The 16,125-nt window shown below is 37.9% G+C and overlaps 1 protein-coding gene across 1 annotated transcript in view; it reads right to left on the bottom strand.

The window, feature by feature from the left end:
- The window catches only part of LOC114666065 (tau-tubulin kinase 1-like), a 162,603-nt gene that overhangs the window by 37,172 nt on the left and 109,306 nt on the right, over positions 1 to 16,125 (bottom strand). The window contains exons 13-14 of the mRNA XM_051919541.1: positions 14,643 to 14,818; positions 12,369 to 12,930 (exon numbers count right to left, since the gene is read on the bottom strand). Coding sequence (XP_051775501.1) covers positions 12,369 to 12,930; positions 14,643 to 14,818 — 738 coding nt within the window. The remainder of the gene's footprint in view (positions 1 to 12,368; positions 12,931 to 14,642; positions 14,819 to 16,125) is intronic.

Below are 16,125 nucleotides of genomic sequence, written 5' to 3' on the forward strand. Positions count from 1 at the left end.
GCCCCACAGCATGATGGAACCTCCACCAAATTTGACAGTAGGTAGCAGGTGTTTTTCTTGGAATGCGTAGTTCTTCTTCCAACATGCAAAGCGCTTTTTGTTATGACCAAATAACTCAATTTTTGTCTCATCAGTCCAAAGCACTTTGTTCCAAAATTAATCTGGCTTGCATACAACAAGCGACTCTGTTTGTGGCGTGAGTGCAGAAAGGGCTTCTTTCTCATCACCCTGCCATACAGATGTTCTTTGTGCAAATTTCGCTGAATTGTAGAACGATGTACAGATACACCTTCTGCAGCAAGATGTTCTTGCAGGTCTTTGGAGGTGATCTGTGGGTTGTCTGTAACCATTATCACAATCCTGCACATATGCCGCTCCTGTGTTTTAACAGCAACTGTGACCTTCCATTTCCTGATTCCATTCCTTACAATTGAAACTGACAGTATAAACCTCTGAGATAGCTTTTTGTAGCCTTCCCCTAAACCAGGAGACTGAACAATCTTTGTTTTCAGATCTTTGGAGAGTTGCTTTGAGGATCTCATGCTGTCACTCTTCAGAGGAAAGTCAAAGAGAAGGAAGCACAACTTGTAATTGACCACCTTAAATACCTTTACATCTCATGATTGGACACACCTATCTATGAAGTTCAAGGCTTAACATGTTAATCCAACCAATTTGGTGTTGCAAGTAATCAGGACTGAGCAGTGACAGGCATTCATATCAGCAAAATTACAAGGGGACTCAAATTTTTGCACAGCCAGTTTTTCATATTTTATTTAATTTCATACAACTAAATACTGCTTCACTAAAAATCTTTGTTCGGAAAACACCGCAGTACTTAGATGTTCCTAGGAAATGAAAGACATACCACTGTTATCTTTTTTGTTGAAAGTAGAGTAAATTATTATGCAGGCTGAGAGGGGTTCCCATACTTTTTTATATGACTATATCTCTTCGTAATTTCCACATGTTAATATTCAATGTCAAAATGGTTTAATAATGAAAACTGATCACAATTAAATTACATAAAGGATTTAGCAAATAAACTTGGTTTGAGTATGGCCATCCACCATAAACGTGTTGGGGAGAGGGGTGTTAAAAACCACAAAGGGATATCCGGCCCTGCAGGATTAGTAAATAGCATTTAAGACTTTGCAAAGGCCACAGAAAAGGCAATGTATTAAATCTTATAACAAAAGTTACACACAAGAGCACTACTTTGTCTGGTGGTAACAAAGGTTTTCTCTACCATACACACTGATGAGTATCTTTATATCTTAGGAAACATGCCACATTATTCATAGTTACATCAGCTACACAGCTATTGGCAAATTACAAAATGGAAAATAATAAATCTTGATAACCATGCAGGAACAGGATTGTCTTCTTTCACGTTTATCCTTTACTCTTTTGTCAAGACTGCTCAGGTTTAAATTAATAATTTCTTTCAGCAAACTTGTTTCAATTATAGCTTTAAACCAAACAATTTTATTAATTTTCTGCAGCATGTACTATATCTGGTGGTTGGATATTCCATCCATCCATCCATTTTCCAACCCGCTGAATCCGAACACAGTGTCACGGGGGTCTGCTGGAGCCAATCCCAGCCAACACAGGGCACAAGGCAGGAACCAATCCCGGGCACGGTGCCAACCCACCACAGGACACACACAAACACACCCACACACCAAGCACACACTAGGGCCAAGTTAGAATCGCCAATGCACCTAACCTGCATGTCTTTGGACTGTGGGAAGAAACCCATGCAGACACGGGGAGAACATGCAAACTCCACGCAGGGAGAACCCGGGAAGCGAACCTGGGTCTCCTAACTGCGAGGCAGCAGCACTAACACTGCGCCACCGTGCCACCTGGTTGGATATTAATTTTACTTAAATTGTTTTCATTACTTAATTGTAAACTTAAAATGTAATAAGAATGTAATAAGAGTGTAATAAAATAGATTTATATTTTCAAAATTCACTTGAGTGTAGACCAATGAACCAACCTGAGTAAATGAATGCATTGATTGACAGTGTATGTTAATTCAACAGTGTATAAAATGAGCCTCTACCCTGTGTTTTATACAGTTTCCTAACAAATTATAAATAGATAGAAAACAAATGTTTTTCCATAACATGATTGCTTTTGTCTTTTTTTTTGAATGGCTTTACTCACTTGAATATTGATATGTGCTTTGAACAACATCATGAGATTTTGTCAGGGACTTTTCCAATTTTCTTAACACATATGACTTGTGAAATTACTGAAAAGTATATGAGGTTTACATGAGTAAACTTTCCTTAGATTGCAGACTCTTTTGTTCATATATTCTCTTCTCAACATAAAAATTTACCAGTAAATTCTTGGTATAGGCTGCACTTGTGGCAAAACGTATAATATAAGCTTTACTATTATTATCTTTATTATTCCTTAAATTGCCATACAGTTTATATCTAGTAGCTTTTAAAGTAGTTGCTGTTTTAAAATGTGGTGTGTACTGTACTAGGGTTTGCAGTGTATTTAAAAGCAGAGTGTTGCAAAGCACAACCTAACTACCCTGTAAAGTCATGAGAAAGGTAGTAGTCTAGGAGATGAAGAAGGGTGTTTTATACTGTACATGGGAAAAAGATCAGAGGTGCTTTTGTTAACCAGGTCAAACAGACAGCAAGCTTCTGTTTACAATGAACCACCTACAGTCAAAAAACCCTCTCAGATATATCAATGCACGTTGCGTGTGCAGACAGCACAGTACACATCTAAAAAATAAACATAACCTGATGCAAGGGAAAACCCTTTCTGTAGCATCAGATTATACATTGGCATTCAACAGCATCAATGGATGAATGTAAACATAACCTATATGTTGTCGCAGGTGCTGTGTGTGCTCACTGTTATTTAGTGTTATGTCAATACGCCTAAAAGAATTGGCAAATATATTTATGAAAATATGAACTGCAAAATATGCATTTGAAGTAAACGGTGTGTCACACTCCATCAAAAGGACTGCTGCTAAGAGAGTTGATAATGAAGAGCCGCAGGAGATGCAGATTTCAGTGCTCAAAACACCCAAATCTGCAAAACAACACCAACAGATGCACAGACGAGGCTACACAACATCCACTTTCTGACTGCACGTCTAAATGAATAACTAAAGAAATTTAACATTATTGCCTAACTGGAATGCAAACATGCCATGACAAAATAGCCAGTGTTTTAACATGCTGTATATCCATAGACCACAATGTTTATCTAAACTCTGTTTGCTGTTGTTAAGTCATATAGTGATGCAATAGTTAAAATGACAGAAAAATATCATAGCAGGCAGAGGCAAACATGTGGAGGCCAGTAGCTGTAGTGGTCTAAATGTGTGTCTGTCTCCACCGTTGCAGTGCTCATTATAACGTGTTAATTAATTATTATGCCTTAGTTACCTTCTGCTACTGAGCTCCTGAATGGATGTATTTTCTACCAGTTTTGTTCAGTATATTTTGCTCCCTCCTCCCTGAAACCCTAGTGGTGGTTTAAAATGCACAGACTCAAGAAATTTAGGGCTGGAGTTTTAGGAAGAAGCTCTGTCCATGTAGCTTTTGTAGCACAGGCTTTTGTCGCAGTTCTCTACACTTTAACACGCTGTCCCCAGATGTGTATTTTCGGTTGCGAATCATATCTGGCCCTGCGAGACTACCTAGTCAGTGATGTTAATCTAGCCATTTATAAGGTAGACTCTGACGGTTCTTTGAATCAGTTAGGGTTCTTAAATTGGACCGTCAAGCCTCTTTATATTGAAAAAACAAACAACTTCCTGTGGGTAGCATTTTTTTTGTAACAAAAATCCTGTACTTCATCAGCAGATGTCAGGAGTGCCCAGATGAGCTGGGAATTTAAAGTAGATGAAGGGTCTGTTGTTACGGTCATGTGTGATGTATTGTCACATTTTGTATTTGCCTGAACCATTATTATAGATAGATAGATAGATAGATAGATAGATAGATAGATAGATAGATAGATAGATAGATAGATAGATAGATAGATAGATAGATAGATAGATAGATAGATAGATAGATAGATAGATACTTTATTAATCCCAAGGGGAAATTCACATACTCCAGCAGCACCTTACTGATACAAAAAACAATATTAAATTAAAGATTGATAATAATGCAGGTAAAAACAGACAATAACTTTATATAATGTTAACGTTTACCCGCCCTGGGTAGAATTGAAGAGTCGCATAGTTTGGGGGAGGAGCGATCTTCTAAGTCTGTCAGTGGAGCAGGACGGTGACAGCAGTCTGTCCCTGAAGCTGCTCTTCTGTCTAGAGATGACACTGTTTAGTGGATGCAGTGGATTTTCCATAATTGATAGGAGCCTGCTGAGTGCCCGTCGCTCTGCCACAGATGTCAAACTGTCCAGCTCCATGCCAACAATAGAGCTTGCCTTCCTCACCAGTTTGTCCAGGCGTGAGGCGTCTTTCTTCTTAATGCTGCATCCCCAGCACACCACCGCGTAGAAGAGGATGCTCGCCACAACCGTCTGATAGAACATCTGCAGTATCTTATTGCAGATGTTGAAGGACGCCAGCCTTCTAAGGAAGTATAACCGGCTCTGTCCTTTCTTACACAGAGCGTCAGTATTGGCAGTCCAGTCTAATTTATCATCCAGTATTGGCAGTCCAGTCTAATTTAATAATAATATTCTAACTACATGGCGGTAGTACTGTTTAAATCGCTATATTCACTAGCTCTGTGGGGTATGCATGCTCTCTGATTGTCTACATGCGCTTTCTCGGCATACTCTACATTTCTCCTATATTTCCGTTTTGTGTACTTTAAAGTTCAGGTTACTTGGCATCTGTAAACGGACTCCGTATGAGTGACTGGAATTGTACCTTTTTTGACTCTGGTGTCCCACCCACAATTTGTTCCTGAATTGTGCCTTGTTCTGATGACCCTCTAATTAAAAAAGTGGGTTAATTATAAAGAAAGCTATTTCATTTACCAGCGTTGACATTTTTCCTCATTTATTTCTCTGCCTCTTAAGTGTCTTTTTAACCTTTGGCTAAAGAAGTTTTGAAACAAGACTAAACAACAGATGGATGAAATTATGATCATTGTATAACTATATATGGTTATAATGTGTGGGAGTGATGTGGAAAGTTTATTTGGGTTGTAGGACTTGAAATTTAGGGTAGCACGGTGGCTCTCCAGAGGTTTATTTTTTTCCGGAATGTGAGTTTTTCTGAATTTGTTACCTCTTCCCTCTTCTGCAATGTCACCATATTGTATACCTTATGTGTTTGACTGAATTCCTACAATGGTTGATATTTTTGTGTTTGGTGGTGTGCGTGTGTATAAATTCTTTAGAAAGACCTCTGTATAAAAATATATGTTTTAAAAAAGAAGCATTATTGCTTTGGGCACTTTTGTACTCTTTAAAGACTTGCTATAATTAAGGCTCACTGTTTTGAAAGATCTAGTATTACCTTGTGCCGCTCTGAGATAATCATGCAAGACCCAGAATGTAAATTTTCAGGGCATTATAGATTCAGTTGCTGTTTGCTGATATTAACCAGGTTCCCTGGGAAAACTGATTTCTAGGTTAATACAGTTCTTCAAACAGAAACTTTATTTTTTATTTCTTTCAAGTTTACTTACCTGCTGTTTTATATCCAGCCATAGTTATATAATGTTTTAAGATATGCACTTAAAATTAAAAGGTTCCAATTCATTCCCATAAGTATAAGCCTAAGTAAGCCATTTAAAATGCTAGTGATCTGATTGTGTAAAATGAATATACAGCTTTGACTACTGTTATGTACTTGTAAACTGACCTCTCCATGAAATATACCACAAATTAAGAGACTAAATGAGATACCGTAATTACATGGTGATAGATAGATAGATAGATAGATAGATAGATAGATAGATAGATAGATAGATAGATAGATAGATAGATAGATAGATAGATAGATAGATAGATAGATAGATAGATAGATAGATAGATAGATAGATAGATAGATAGATAGATAGATAGATACTTTATTAATCCCAAGGGGAAATTCACAGTTAACACATATATAAAGAGTAAATAATTTCATGTTTGTCAAGTTATCCATTTCATGTTTGAATTAGCCATTTTATAAGCTGCTTATTCAGTTCAAGATGGTAAAAGTGTTAGAGTGAAATCAGCAAAAGGCAGGAACTAAACCTGAATAAGGCATCAGCACATTACAGGACATAATCACGCATATACCCATAATCACATTCACGCAGGGTTGGCTTAGAATTGCCAGTTAACTGTGTCATTAGGAGCACCGAGCGAAAACCCCACACACATTCTGTCTTTTTCATTATTTGTACACAAAAATCTTCTTACTTAATATGCTACCATGGCTGTTCATTTGTCTGTCCAGGATTTTAAATCACCTGGAGCTGTCAAACCGTTTGACTTTTTTGACCTGAGATTTGGTACACATATACTACGTGACCTCTGGTGTCCGCTTTCAGGGTGATGATTTTTATTACTTTTTTTATTTTTATTTTATTGTAGAATCAACTCTCTGCAGAGCGCAGCAGGGTGGCCGTTCTCATCCCTACCACCTTCGCTGTCACTTCCCCTACCTCTTCATAGCTTAAATCATTTTTTGAGGCAGATTGAAGGCTTAAGTGCCAGCTTAAGTGAAAAATTAAGAAAAACGTACTAAGTAATTGCAACACAAAAAGATGCCGACGGAAGAAAAGAAGAAGCGACCTGCTAGAGTGGAGAAAAGAAGAGCTGCTCAAGAAGCAGCAAGTGCATCAACCTCTGAACAAACGAATGATAAATATACAGAGAAAGAGGATGAAAACTATAAGTCAAGTGTATTCACTGCACGTTATCGTGCAGTCCGCCGTTACTGGTGTCTTATATTACAGCCTGGAACATTTTCAAATCTCAGAAACTGCTATGGATTAACATTTACAAAAATCCATCTATTTTTGAAACTGCTTTAATTATAGGAAATCTGTAAATCATAGACCATCCCAGCGGCACTAGGTGCAAAGCCGGAATGAAACCTTGACAAGGTGTCAGTCTACGGTAAGACACCCACACATGTACTGGGCTAATTTATTGATGCTAATTAATCTATCATGCATTTCTGATGGATGTAGGAAGAAACTTGAAATATCCAGAAGAAAACCTACCCAGACGTGTGTGTATGACCAGGTTTATGCCTTGGATTCTGCATCTATAAAGCAACAGCCCTAATCAATGCACCACAGGTCTATACTGTATATATATACAGTAGCATAAATCTATCAGGAACCATTCTTTTTAAAGAGGAAAGCATCCCAATATGATATGTACCAGCACATGTGTGGTCATGCTAAATTGTGCACAAGGTATGGATAACATAAATAAATTGATAAGAATGAAAAGATATGCCAATTGAGGTACAACAAGATAGAGGAGATGAAAAAATGATGTAAAGTACAAGATTAAATGTATATGAATATAAACAAGATAAACTAGATGAAGATAAATGAAACATGTAACTACATTATGACAGCTGTTAACAATTCTAACCAGACAGGTGATTTCACAATGCACAGCTCCTGTTGGGCACTGTGGTGGTGATGAAACGGTACATTTGCAATACCACAAACATCAGGCATTAGCCGTAGTATTTTAAATCTTAAACAAGTAAACCTCCAAAACCTGTCTGTGGAGTGTTCATTTTTCAATTGTATGAAGGGAATGCTAAATAATTAGTGATGCAAACATTTTTTAAAACCTACAAGTGTACTGCATTTAGCATTTGGCATATGCTGGCAACATGAGAAGAAAGATCAGAACAAAGATTATCCTAACATGGACCACCTTACCAATACAAACCTGGACAGATTTCAAAATTTGGCAGATAACAGAGAAGTGAAATAATAGAAGATAGAATGACATTGTCTGACAAATTCTTGGGAATCAGACTGACATTTTTATTGAGAGAGAACACACAGAAGTGATTAAAAAAAAAGTACATGCAATGCTGGGATATACTGTATTTTAATCCAGGGGTGAGCAAAGTCTTTCCTGGAGGGCCACAGTTGCTGCAGGTTTTTGTTCCAACCCAATTGCTTAATAAGAAGCACTTACTGCTCAAGTAACACTTCTGCTTCATTTTAGTTATCTTGCTCGTTAAGATTTTGATCCCTTATTGCTTATTATAGTCTTAAACAGCCGTATTCTCATTTTTTAATTGCTCCTTATTAGCAATAAGATGCAAATGACAAAAGAAACCAGCAGTTCTCCGTTTAGCTTGTTTCCATTTACACCTGTGTGTATTTATCGTGCACTATTGGGTTTAATTAAATACGTGGAAGGAAAGTGAAGAGAAAAAAGTGAAGGACTGAGAATTACTCCTCCATTTTAGCCTTCAAATCATTTAGATTATATCCTTTGTGACAAATAGAGGCACTGTCGACCCCTTGAACCCTCAGACCAGACGTCAGACACCAGATAAAAGTCCAAATAATGGTTTATTATAATAATAAATGTGCACAAAGCACCACTACTCCACACTACTCTAATAAACAATAATCAATAATCCTCCACTCACAGACACTTAGCCACCCTTCCTCCCAGCTCAGCTCATCCATCTGGGATTTCCCAGAGTCCTTTATAGTCTGTTACCCGGAAGTGTTTCTGTCCCTCAGTCAATGTAACTTTCTATCACCTCCGGGTCAGGTAAAAACTTCTTTTCTTCATCAGCCCAGAAGCACTTTATTTCTTTCAACCATGTGACTAGAATTTACTTCCAGGCTATATGGAAAATAAACTTGTCTGTGTCTCCCTGCAGCGTCCCCTGGCGGCCACGACGCTATCCAGCAGGGCTGTGTATTAAAACTCCATAGTCCATGATGCCCTGCTGGAATTCGGGGACATCTCCATGTTGCAAGGAGGGCTCCATCTAGCGGCCTGGGGGTATTGGCCAGGATGAATGGCCGGCCATATCCCACACCTTACAAAGGAAAATTACTTGACATAACAGAATTAAAAAGCCATGAAATTTAATTATTGGCAACAATTGTTTTCTAATTAAGCAACTGGGTTGGAACAAAAACCTGCAACCACTGCAGCCCTCTAGGAATGACTTTGCCCACCCGTGTTTTAATGTGTGGTGTTCAAGCATAGAAGTTATTAAGCTTATGTTAATTTATTTACATGTATAAATAAGAACTTCACACAATGAATTATAAAAATTCACATCAAGAAAATTTAAATCTTTACTGGACAGTATAAAAATTGTGTTAGCTAACTTTTGATACATCTCCTTTGTTAGCACACAAGTCTAAAGCCCAGAGAAAATCTGAACAGCTGTAACATACTGTACAGGACCGCACAGATAAATTACTACAGGACACTATTATGACACCAAGTCTGCATTCAGTGTTTTAATTGCTCTTTATTAGCAATAAGATGTAAAAAACAAAGCAGCCAGCAGTTCTCCAGTTAGCTTTTTTCCAATTACATCTGTGTGTGTTCATCATGCACGGTTTGATTTAATAAAACACTTAATAGAAAAATGTGACAGACTGAAAATGATCAGTTTTAGGCTTCAAATCATTTGGATGATATCCTTGGAAAGGAAAAAAATCTACGATATAAGAGCCTTACATTGCACAGACTAACAAGCCATAAAATTAAACAAGGTCTGAGATTGGCAATGATTGGTTTCTAATTAAGCAATTGGGTTGGAATGAAAACCTGTAGCCACTGCGGCTCACCAGGACCGACATTGCCTACCCCTGAGCTAACCAGATAAACTGGGGCTTCAATCTCCAACCAATTCCACTCTAACCACTTTCTTAATGAGAAGCCAATTCTTGCTGTTAATTAAACTCATTATTTAATTCCATGGCTTGTTGCTGCTCTCATTCTGCCACAGCACACATTTTGAAAACTGTTGTTTTTCTGTTCTTTCGAAGAGCACCGTCAAAATGTTTCGGTGACCTGAGAGATCAAGCTTACCAAGACCATCACCTCTCTTTAATTTCAGATATTGTGTAATGGGCACGGGGAGCTGGTCATGCAGTGGCTTATTTTGTGTCTCATTATTGTTTGGCTGCTAATTAAAGAAAAAGAAACAACTATGGGGCCAGAGTCAAGTTAATTAAAAGAAGTAATCAGCACCAAAACTGATCACTAATTAAGAGGATGGTAAGAATGAAAACCTGTAGCCACTGCAGCACTCGAGGCCTGGAGTTCGCTACCCCTGGCCTAAACCAATAAACACAGTACCAATATTTTAAATTAAATTTTGGTAGAGAAAAAAATAAAAAGGCCATTTTAAAGTTATTCCGCACTTGTTATTAAACCTGCAAATAATGTAGTTATTTGCACATTAACTGAAAACTGAGACTTTCTCACTAACACGTCAGGAAACTACAGTGTACCAGTGTGTGATACATACAGTATACAGAGGCCCCACAAAGCGGTGATTCAATTATTCAATTAGGAAAAAATGCTTAAAGTGGATAACTACAAATAAACACTCAAAAAGTGGATAGTATTGTAGCACACTGCATAGTGCAATTCAGTTTGTAAAGTGGTTCCTGCTACGCTTCTCTTAATTTAACATAAGCCATGCTTCATATTTTTTTTGTAAAATACTTTAAGTCAGAGGATGCAAAACTACAAAAAAATAATTTTATATGATGAGCTAAAATAGCATGTTATTTATGTTATTAAAAACTTAATTACAGCATCTCTATTTTGTTGTACTTTTTAAGATATAATTAGAATAAGCATACCTTCATTTTGAACATAACCTGTAACTTGAAATATATGCAGTATTTAGGTACAGTTGTTGTGCCATGAAAACAAATAAAAACTGAAATCTCAAATAATACACAGACAAATGTTGATGAATGAAAGCAAAAAAAAAAACTAGGTCAAAATTCCTTTAGTATCTGTTATTTTCCATTTCCAAGAATTACCTGATAGCTCTGATAATAAATGTCAAACAGACAAACAGATTCTTGTTTTGTGATGACATCAAACATATTTTTAGGCAGGTTATCTCTTCAGTACGCTCTGGGCTTGACACTAGGCGTTGGACTAATGACTTAGTGTTCTATCACCTTATAGAGTCCCCTCTCTAGACAGCATCCCAAGCAAACACCCAACAACGGTGTTGTTTTAATGCAAAAGGACACCAATCAGCCTTAAAATGGTAAATCAAGGTGTGGAAATGCCTGGAGCGATGGGCATGAAGCACCAATCCTATGGCTACTCTCACACTTTCAATTACAAACACCTAAGAAGAAAGGTACATTCCTTAAAGAAAATTTGCACTACTGTTGCACACAAATGCAAACAAAGTGCTTTCCATTGTACAACTGTGTCTTGATTTTCTGTCAAGGAAAGTACATACCAAGAGTGGGAGAAAAAAATGCCCTTGGAGTAGCTCAATGTCCAACCTTTTCTTTATTTAAAGGCTAATATATCATTCAAAGATCTCACACCAGAAGATAAGAGGAAACAAACCTGTGTTACCTACAGTGAGGCCCTGTTATAACTGACCACAACACGGATCTGATATATTGTCTCGAAGTATAAAAATAAATAAATAAATCAAACTAACTGACTAATAATTTAATTATTTTCCTTTTTTCTTAATATTGTCTATTTTGATGTGGTCAGGATTCAAAATAACATGTGGGAACAAAATTTCTATCTTCACAAGACAGCTTTACTTTAAGAAAGATGATGTTTTTCAATGTCCACCACTGACATAATACAATGTTCTGATCTCAGACCAGTATAGTGATTTCAGTGAAATAAGGTGTAGGATTTATGTGCAAGAAAGACTTGAAGAAAGAACTGGAGCTGCATGCAAAAACTGAGATATACCAACTAGATTTAGATTTAGCGCCATATAATCAACTATGGAACTACTCTTTTTGAACTTACTTTTGAGTGACCTCAGTTGAGAATCCTTTGGAAATAATCCCTGATTGTGTTCTGTGCAGGTGATGTTTTTCCACCAATTATTAAAAGCACTAACTCAACAATATTACTAGTGCAGTTTAGAATCCAGTGATTTTGGGGAACTTGCTTAACAACTTTAACATATTGTGAAATAATAAATTACCAGGAATGATATCACTGGAAAGGGCAATACAGCGAATCTAAACATGAGTCGTAAGATATCCGTGTACTTGTGTGTTACCCTCATAGTACCTCAAATGAATAGCAGGTCTGAAACACAGGAATAATTCTGAATAAAAAAACATTTAGAAGGATTTAGGAAAATGTTTTAACATAACAACTCCTAACATTATATGCATGAAGATTAACTACACCTCATGTTTAACCAGACATCTTACCTGTCTATGTGGACCTGAAGGCTCAGATTCCCTCCTTTTTGGCCGAGTAGAAGGTAATGAGTGGCATGGGGACTGTGCTGGGCTTTGCATCAACATTTCCTGTTTGCTTTCTGATGTAGAGTGACCACGGCCTCCACTTTTATGAGAAACGTCTTCTTCAGCCACAGTAAGCATGCCTCTTGACCTCCCTTCTTGCGTTTTCGGTCGTACCACAGCTTCTGCTGCACCTATTCGTCTTCTCTCCTCAATTTCCTCAATTGGGCGAAGCTCTTCTGGTTCATCATCAGTTGTCCCAGAAGTGCTTGGTTCTGCACCTGGCTGAAAATCTTTAAGTTCTGTTTCTTTGTCAATGATCACCCACTCCTTACTATCAAAGTCTTCTTCCTCAGCCAGAGGAACTGATTTAAAAGCATTGCTGAGTGCCTCATGTTCCACTGAGGCAGAAACTTCTATCCTCCCACTGACTTGTCGATCTCCCTGCCCAGTATCAACGGACAACATCTGTGCAAGCTGGGAAGAGTACACCTGTCTGGAAGGTGAACCCATTACATCCATCCTAGACCTACAACAAAAAACACATGATACAAATGCTATTAGAAGTAAGCTGCAATTTTGATTTTGTCAAATCAATTTAGATATTTTAAATGCAATTCATATTAAATTGATCTATAAATTCAAGGAAGCAGGCTAAAAGCAATATGTTACAAGTACAAATGACAGTTTTCGTTCCCTGTGTCTCTTACCTCTTCATCTCAGAGTGCTCTTGATATGGAAAAATGTATCAATTTTATGAAAATGTATAATACAGTAGTGCAGTGTTCCCCAATGTCGGTCCTGGGGGCACACTGTGGCTGCAGGTTTTCGTTCCAACCAGCTTCTGTGTTTAATTACACTCCTGGGCTAATTAAGTGATGTGTTATTTCCCAAGAACAATATAGAAATTAGAAAACCAAGTTTCGTAAAAAAAAAATATGTATATATTAAAATGTAGGCCTGCCAAGCAGTTATATGGGAATAATGTAATTTTTTCTTTTTAACAATATTTTCAACTTGATTTTCATTCTACTTTTCTAGGTGTTCTAATTGTTTAATTAATCCATTATTTACTAATTACTGGGTCTAATGCCTGCGGTGGGTTGGCACCCTGCCCGGGATTGGTTCCTGCCTTGTGCCCTGTGTTTGCTGGGATTGGCTCCAGCAGACCCCCGTGACCCTGTGTTCGGAATCAGCGGGTTGGAAAATGGATGGATGGATGGATGGGTCTAACGCCTGCGGTGGGCTGGCACCCTGACCGGAATTTGTTCCCTGCCTTGCGCCCTGTGTTGGCTGGGATTGGCACCAGCAGAGCCCCGTGACCCTGTAGTTAGGATATAGCGGGTTGGATAATGGATGGATGGGTCTAACGCTAAAGTAGTTGCAGCCTTTGATTATTCAGTGTCATTTGCCAGCGTGTCTGCTCTGCTCATTTTTAATTGTCACCAATAAGATACAATGAAGGGCAAAAACTGCACAGGGAAAGGGCAAAATATAATGAAATCAACAAAAGAGAGTTAAGTTAATTTAAGCATTTAAATCAATAGCAAAAGCAGACATTTTTCTAAATGTCTTATAAATGTAAAAATCATGCTGCTGTACTTTTCTGAATGTAGAATAAAAGAAAAATAACACCAGCTAATTAAATAAGATCAGCACTATCAGGTGTTGTCACTGATTGTGAATCTGGTAGGAACAAAAACCTGCAGCCACAGGGAGGCCACAGGACCATGGTTGGGAAACACTGCAGTAGAGTATGTATCATATAAAACAATACAAAAATAAAGATGCGTTGACAGGCACATTTTAAGATCTTAAAAAAAGAAAAAACATAACCAATGAGTTAAGTGGAAGAGGATCCGGACTTGTGCATGTGCTTCAATTAATGTTTTTAACATTTATCTGCAAGTTTGCACTTAAAAGTACGGAAATATATCCAGCTTAACGTTTCCTCCTGCAGAGAAAGGGGTACCCTCTTCAAACTTCAAATTTGACCTGCAATGTGTAATCTTTTACATTCAGCTACTGCATATAAGAAATATAAACTTCGGTTAAATCTGCATTATTTATTGTATAGTTTCTGTCATTAATAATAAAAGCAAAACTACTTATATTGGTAGTTTAGTCTTCAAGCAAGTCTACTATCAAATATTTTAATAAACATATCAAAACACGGATAAGCAGGTTAGGAAGATGGATGTAAATTTAAACCCTTACTATGTATTAGAGTAATTGTCTGACCTTTTGTCAAGTACCTCCACCCTTCCTTCTGCCGCCGACAACCTCTCTGATTCTGGACTGTTGACTCTTCTGTAACGGAGAGACCGGACTTGAATACTAGGGGATTCTGGAGGAACTTTGACAGGTGAAACTGGACAGACACCTCTGTTGGGCTCTTCTTCTAATTGACATGGTGTCTAAAGTAATAAAAGAATTGTGTTCAAGAATAGGACAAAAACAAATATGCCCATGTTAAACGAGTGAATAATTACATGTAATCTGCTTGATATTAAGATAATATGCACTTGCTTAAACAGATTTTAAGTAGAACCAAAGCTTCTCAATGTCAATCCAAACAATGCCCAAAATACAGTAAGTCAATAAAGCCACACTGAGAATGACTGAAATTTAGTAAATGTTAAATAAACAAGTACAAAAATGTATGCATAGCATAGAAATTAAGATGTATTTGGGTTTCTTATCACAATTTTGTTTATAGGATATTTTTGCATGCCACAGTAGTAACTAAAAGTAACTATGTGTCCAGTCGTGTACATAAAACATGTTTTTAATACCATTTTCCAATACCATGAGGCTGAAATTGCTTTCATAGACAGCAGATTCCAACTCAAGTGACAAAAAGATTCATGCGCTATTGTTGGTTGTTATTTATTGTAGCATAAAGTGTCACCAAGTCATCTTTCATACATTTCTATATAAGTAAAGCTGCTTGTACTTATTATTTTTACAGATATGAACATCACATCACTTATCCGTTTTGAAATCAATGAGCAAGAGAAGTGAACTGCTGTGACTTAGGTTTACTCAAGATGCTGCACAGCCACAGTGATGAGAGTAGAATGAGGCAGAAGCCAGGCTGTTAGCATATAACGAGACTGTACTTACGCTATATGATGATGAATAAACAAACAATATCATATTGAATACATAAATACACATTGTAAGAGACAGCCGGCAGCTCAACCCGGCTGGGACTCCCCTGAGATGGAAGGATGGGGGAAGGCAGCTTTTCAAGGACACTACCTCCCCCAAGACGCTAGATGGCAGTTTCCCTGGACTGCAGCAGTGTCCCAGATTCCCGCAGGGTACTATGGGATACTGTGGGAAAATGGTGGGAGATGAACTTCTCACCTAACCTGGAAGTACTAGTGGATTACCGGGACGGAAACCCCAAAGTACTTCCGAGCTAGGTCAGAACTTCGTCTCCCACCATTTTCCTACAGCATCGCCTGGTGGCACCCATGGTACCCAGCAGGGCTGTGTTGCCAAACTCCACGTCCCATAGTGCCCTGTGGGAATCCGGGGCACCTCTGCAGTCCATGAAAGCTTCCATCTAGTGACTTGGGGAAGGCAGGGCCCTAGAAAAGCTGCCTTCCCCCATTCTTCCATCTGTGGGGCGTCCTGGCCGGGTTGAGCTGCCAGCAGTCCCTTACAACATCTAACATTAAACCTTTCTTATATAACAATTGGCCATCCAACCACA

This window comes from Erpetoichthys calabaricus, chromosome 15, assembly GCF_900747795.2.
Source record: "Erpetoichthys calabaricus chromosome 15, fErpCal1.3, whole genome shotgun sequence".
Classification (NCBI taxonomy): Eukaryota; Metazoa; Chordata; class Cladistia; order Polypteriformes; family Polypteridae; genus Erpetoichthys; species Erpetoichthys calabaricus.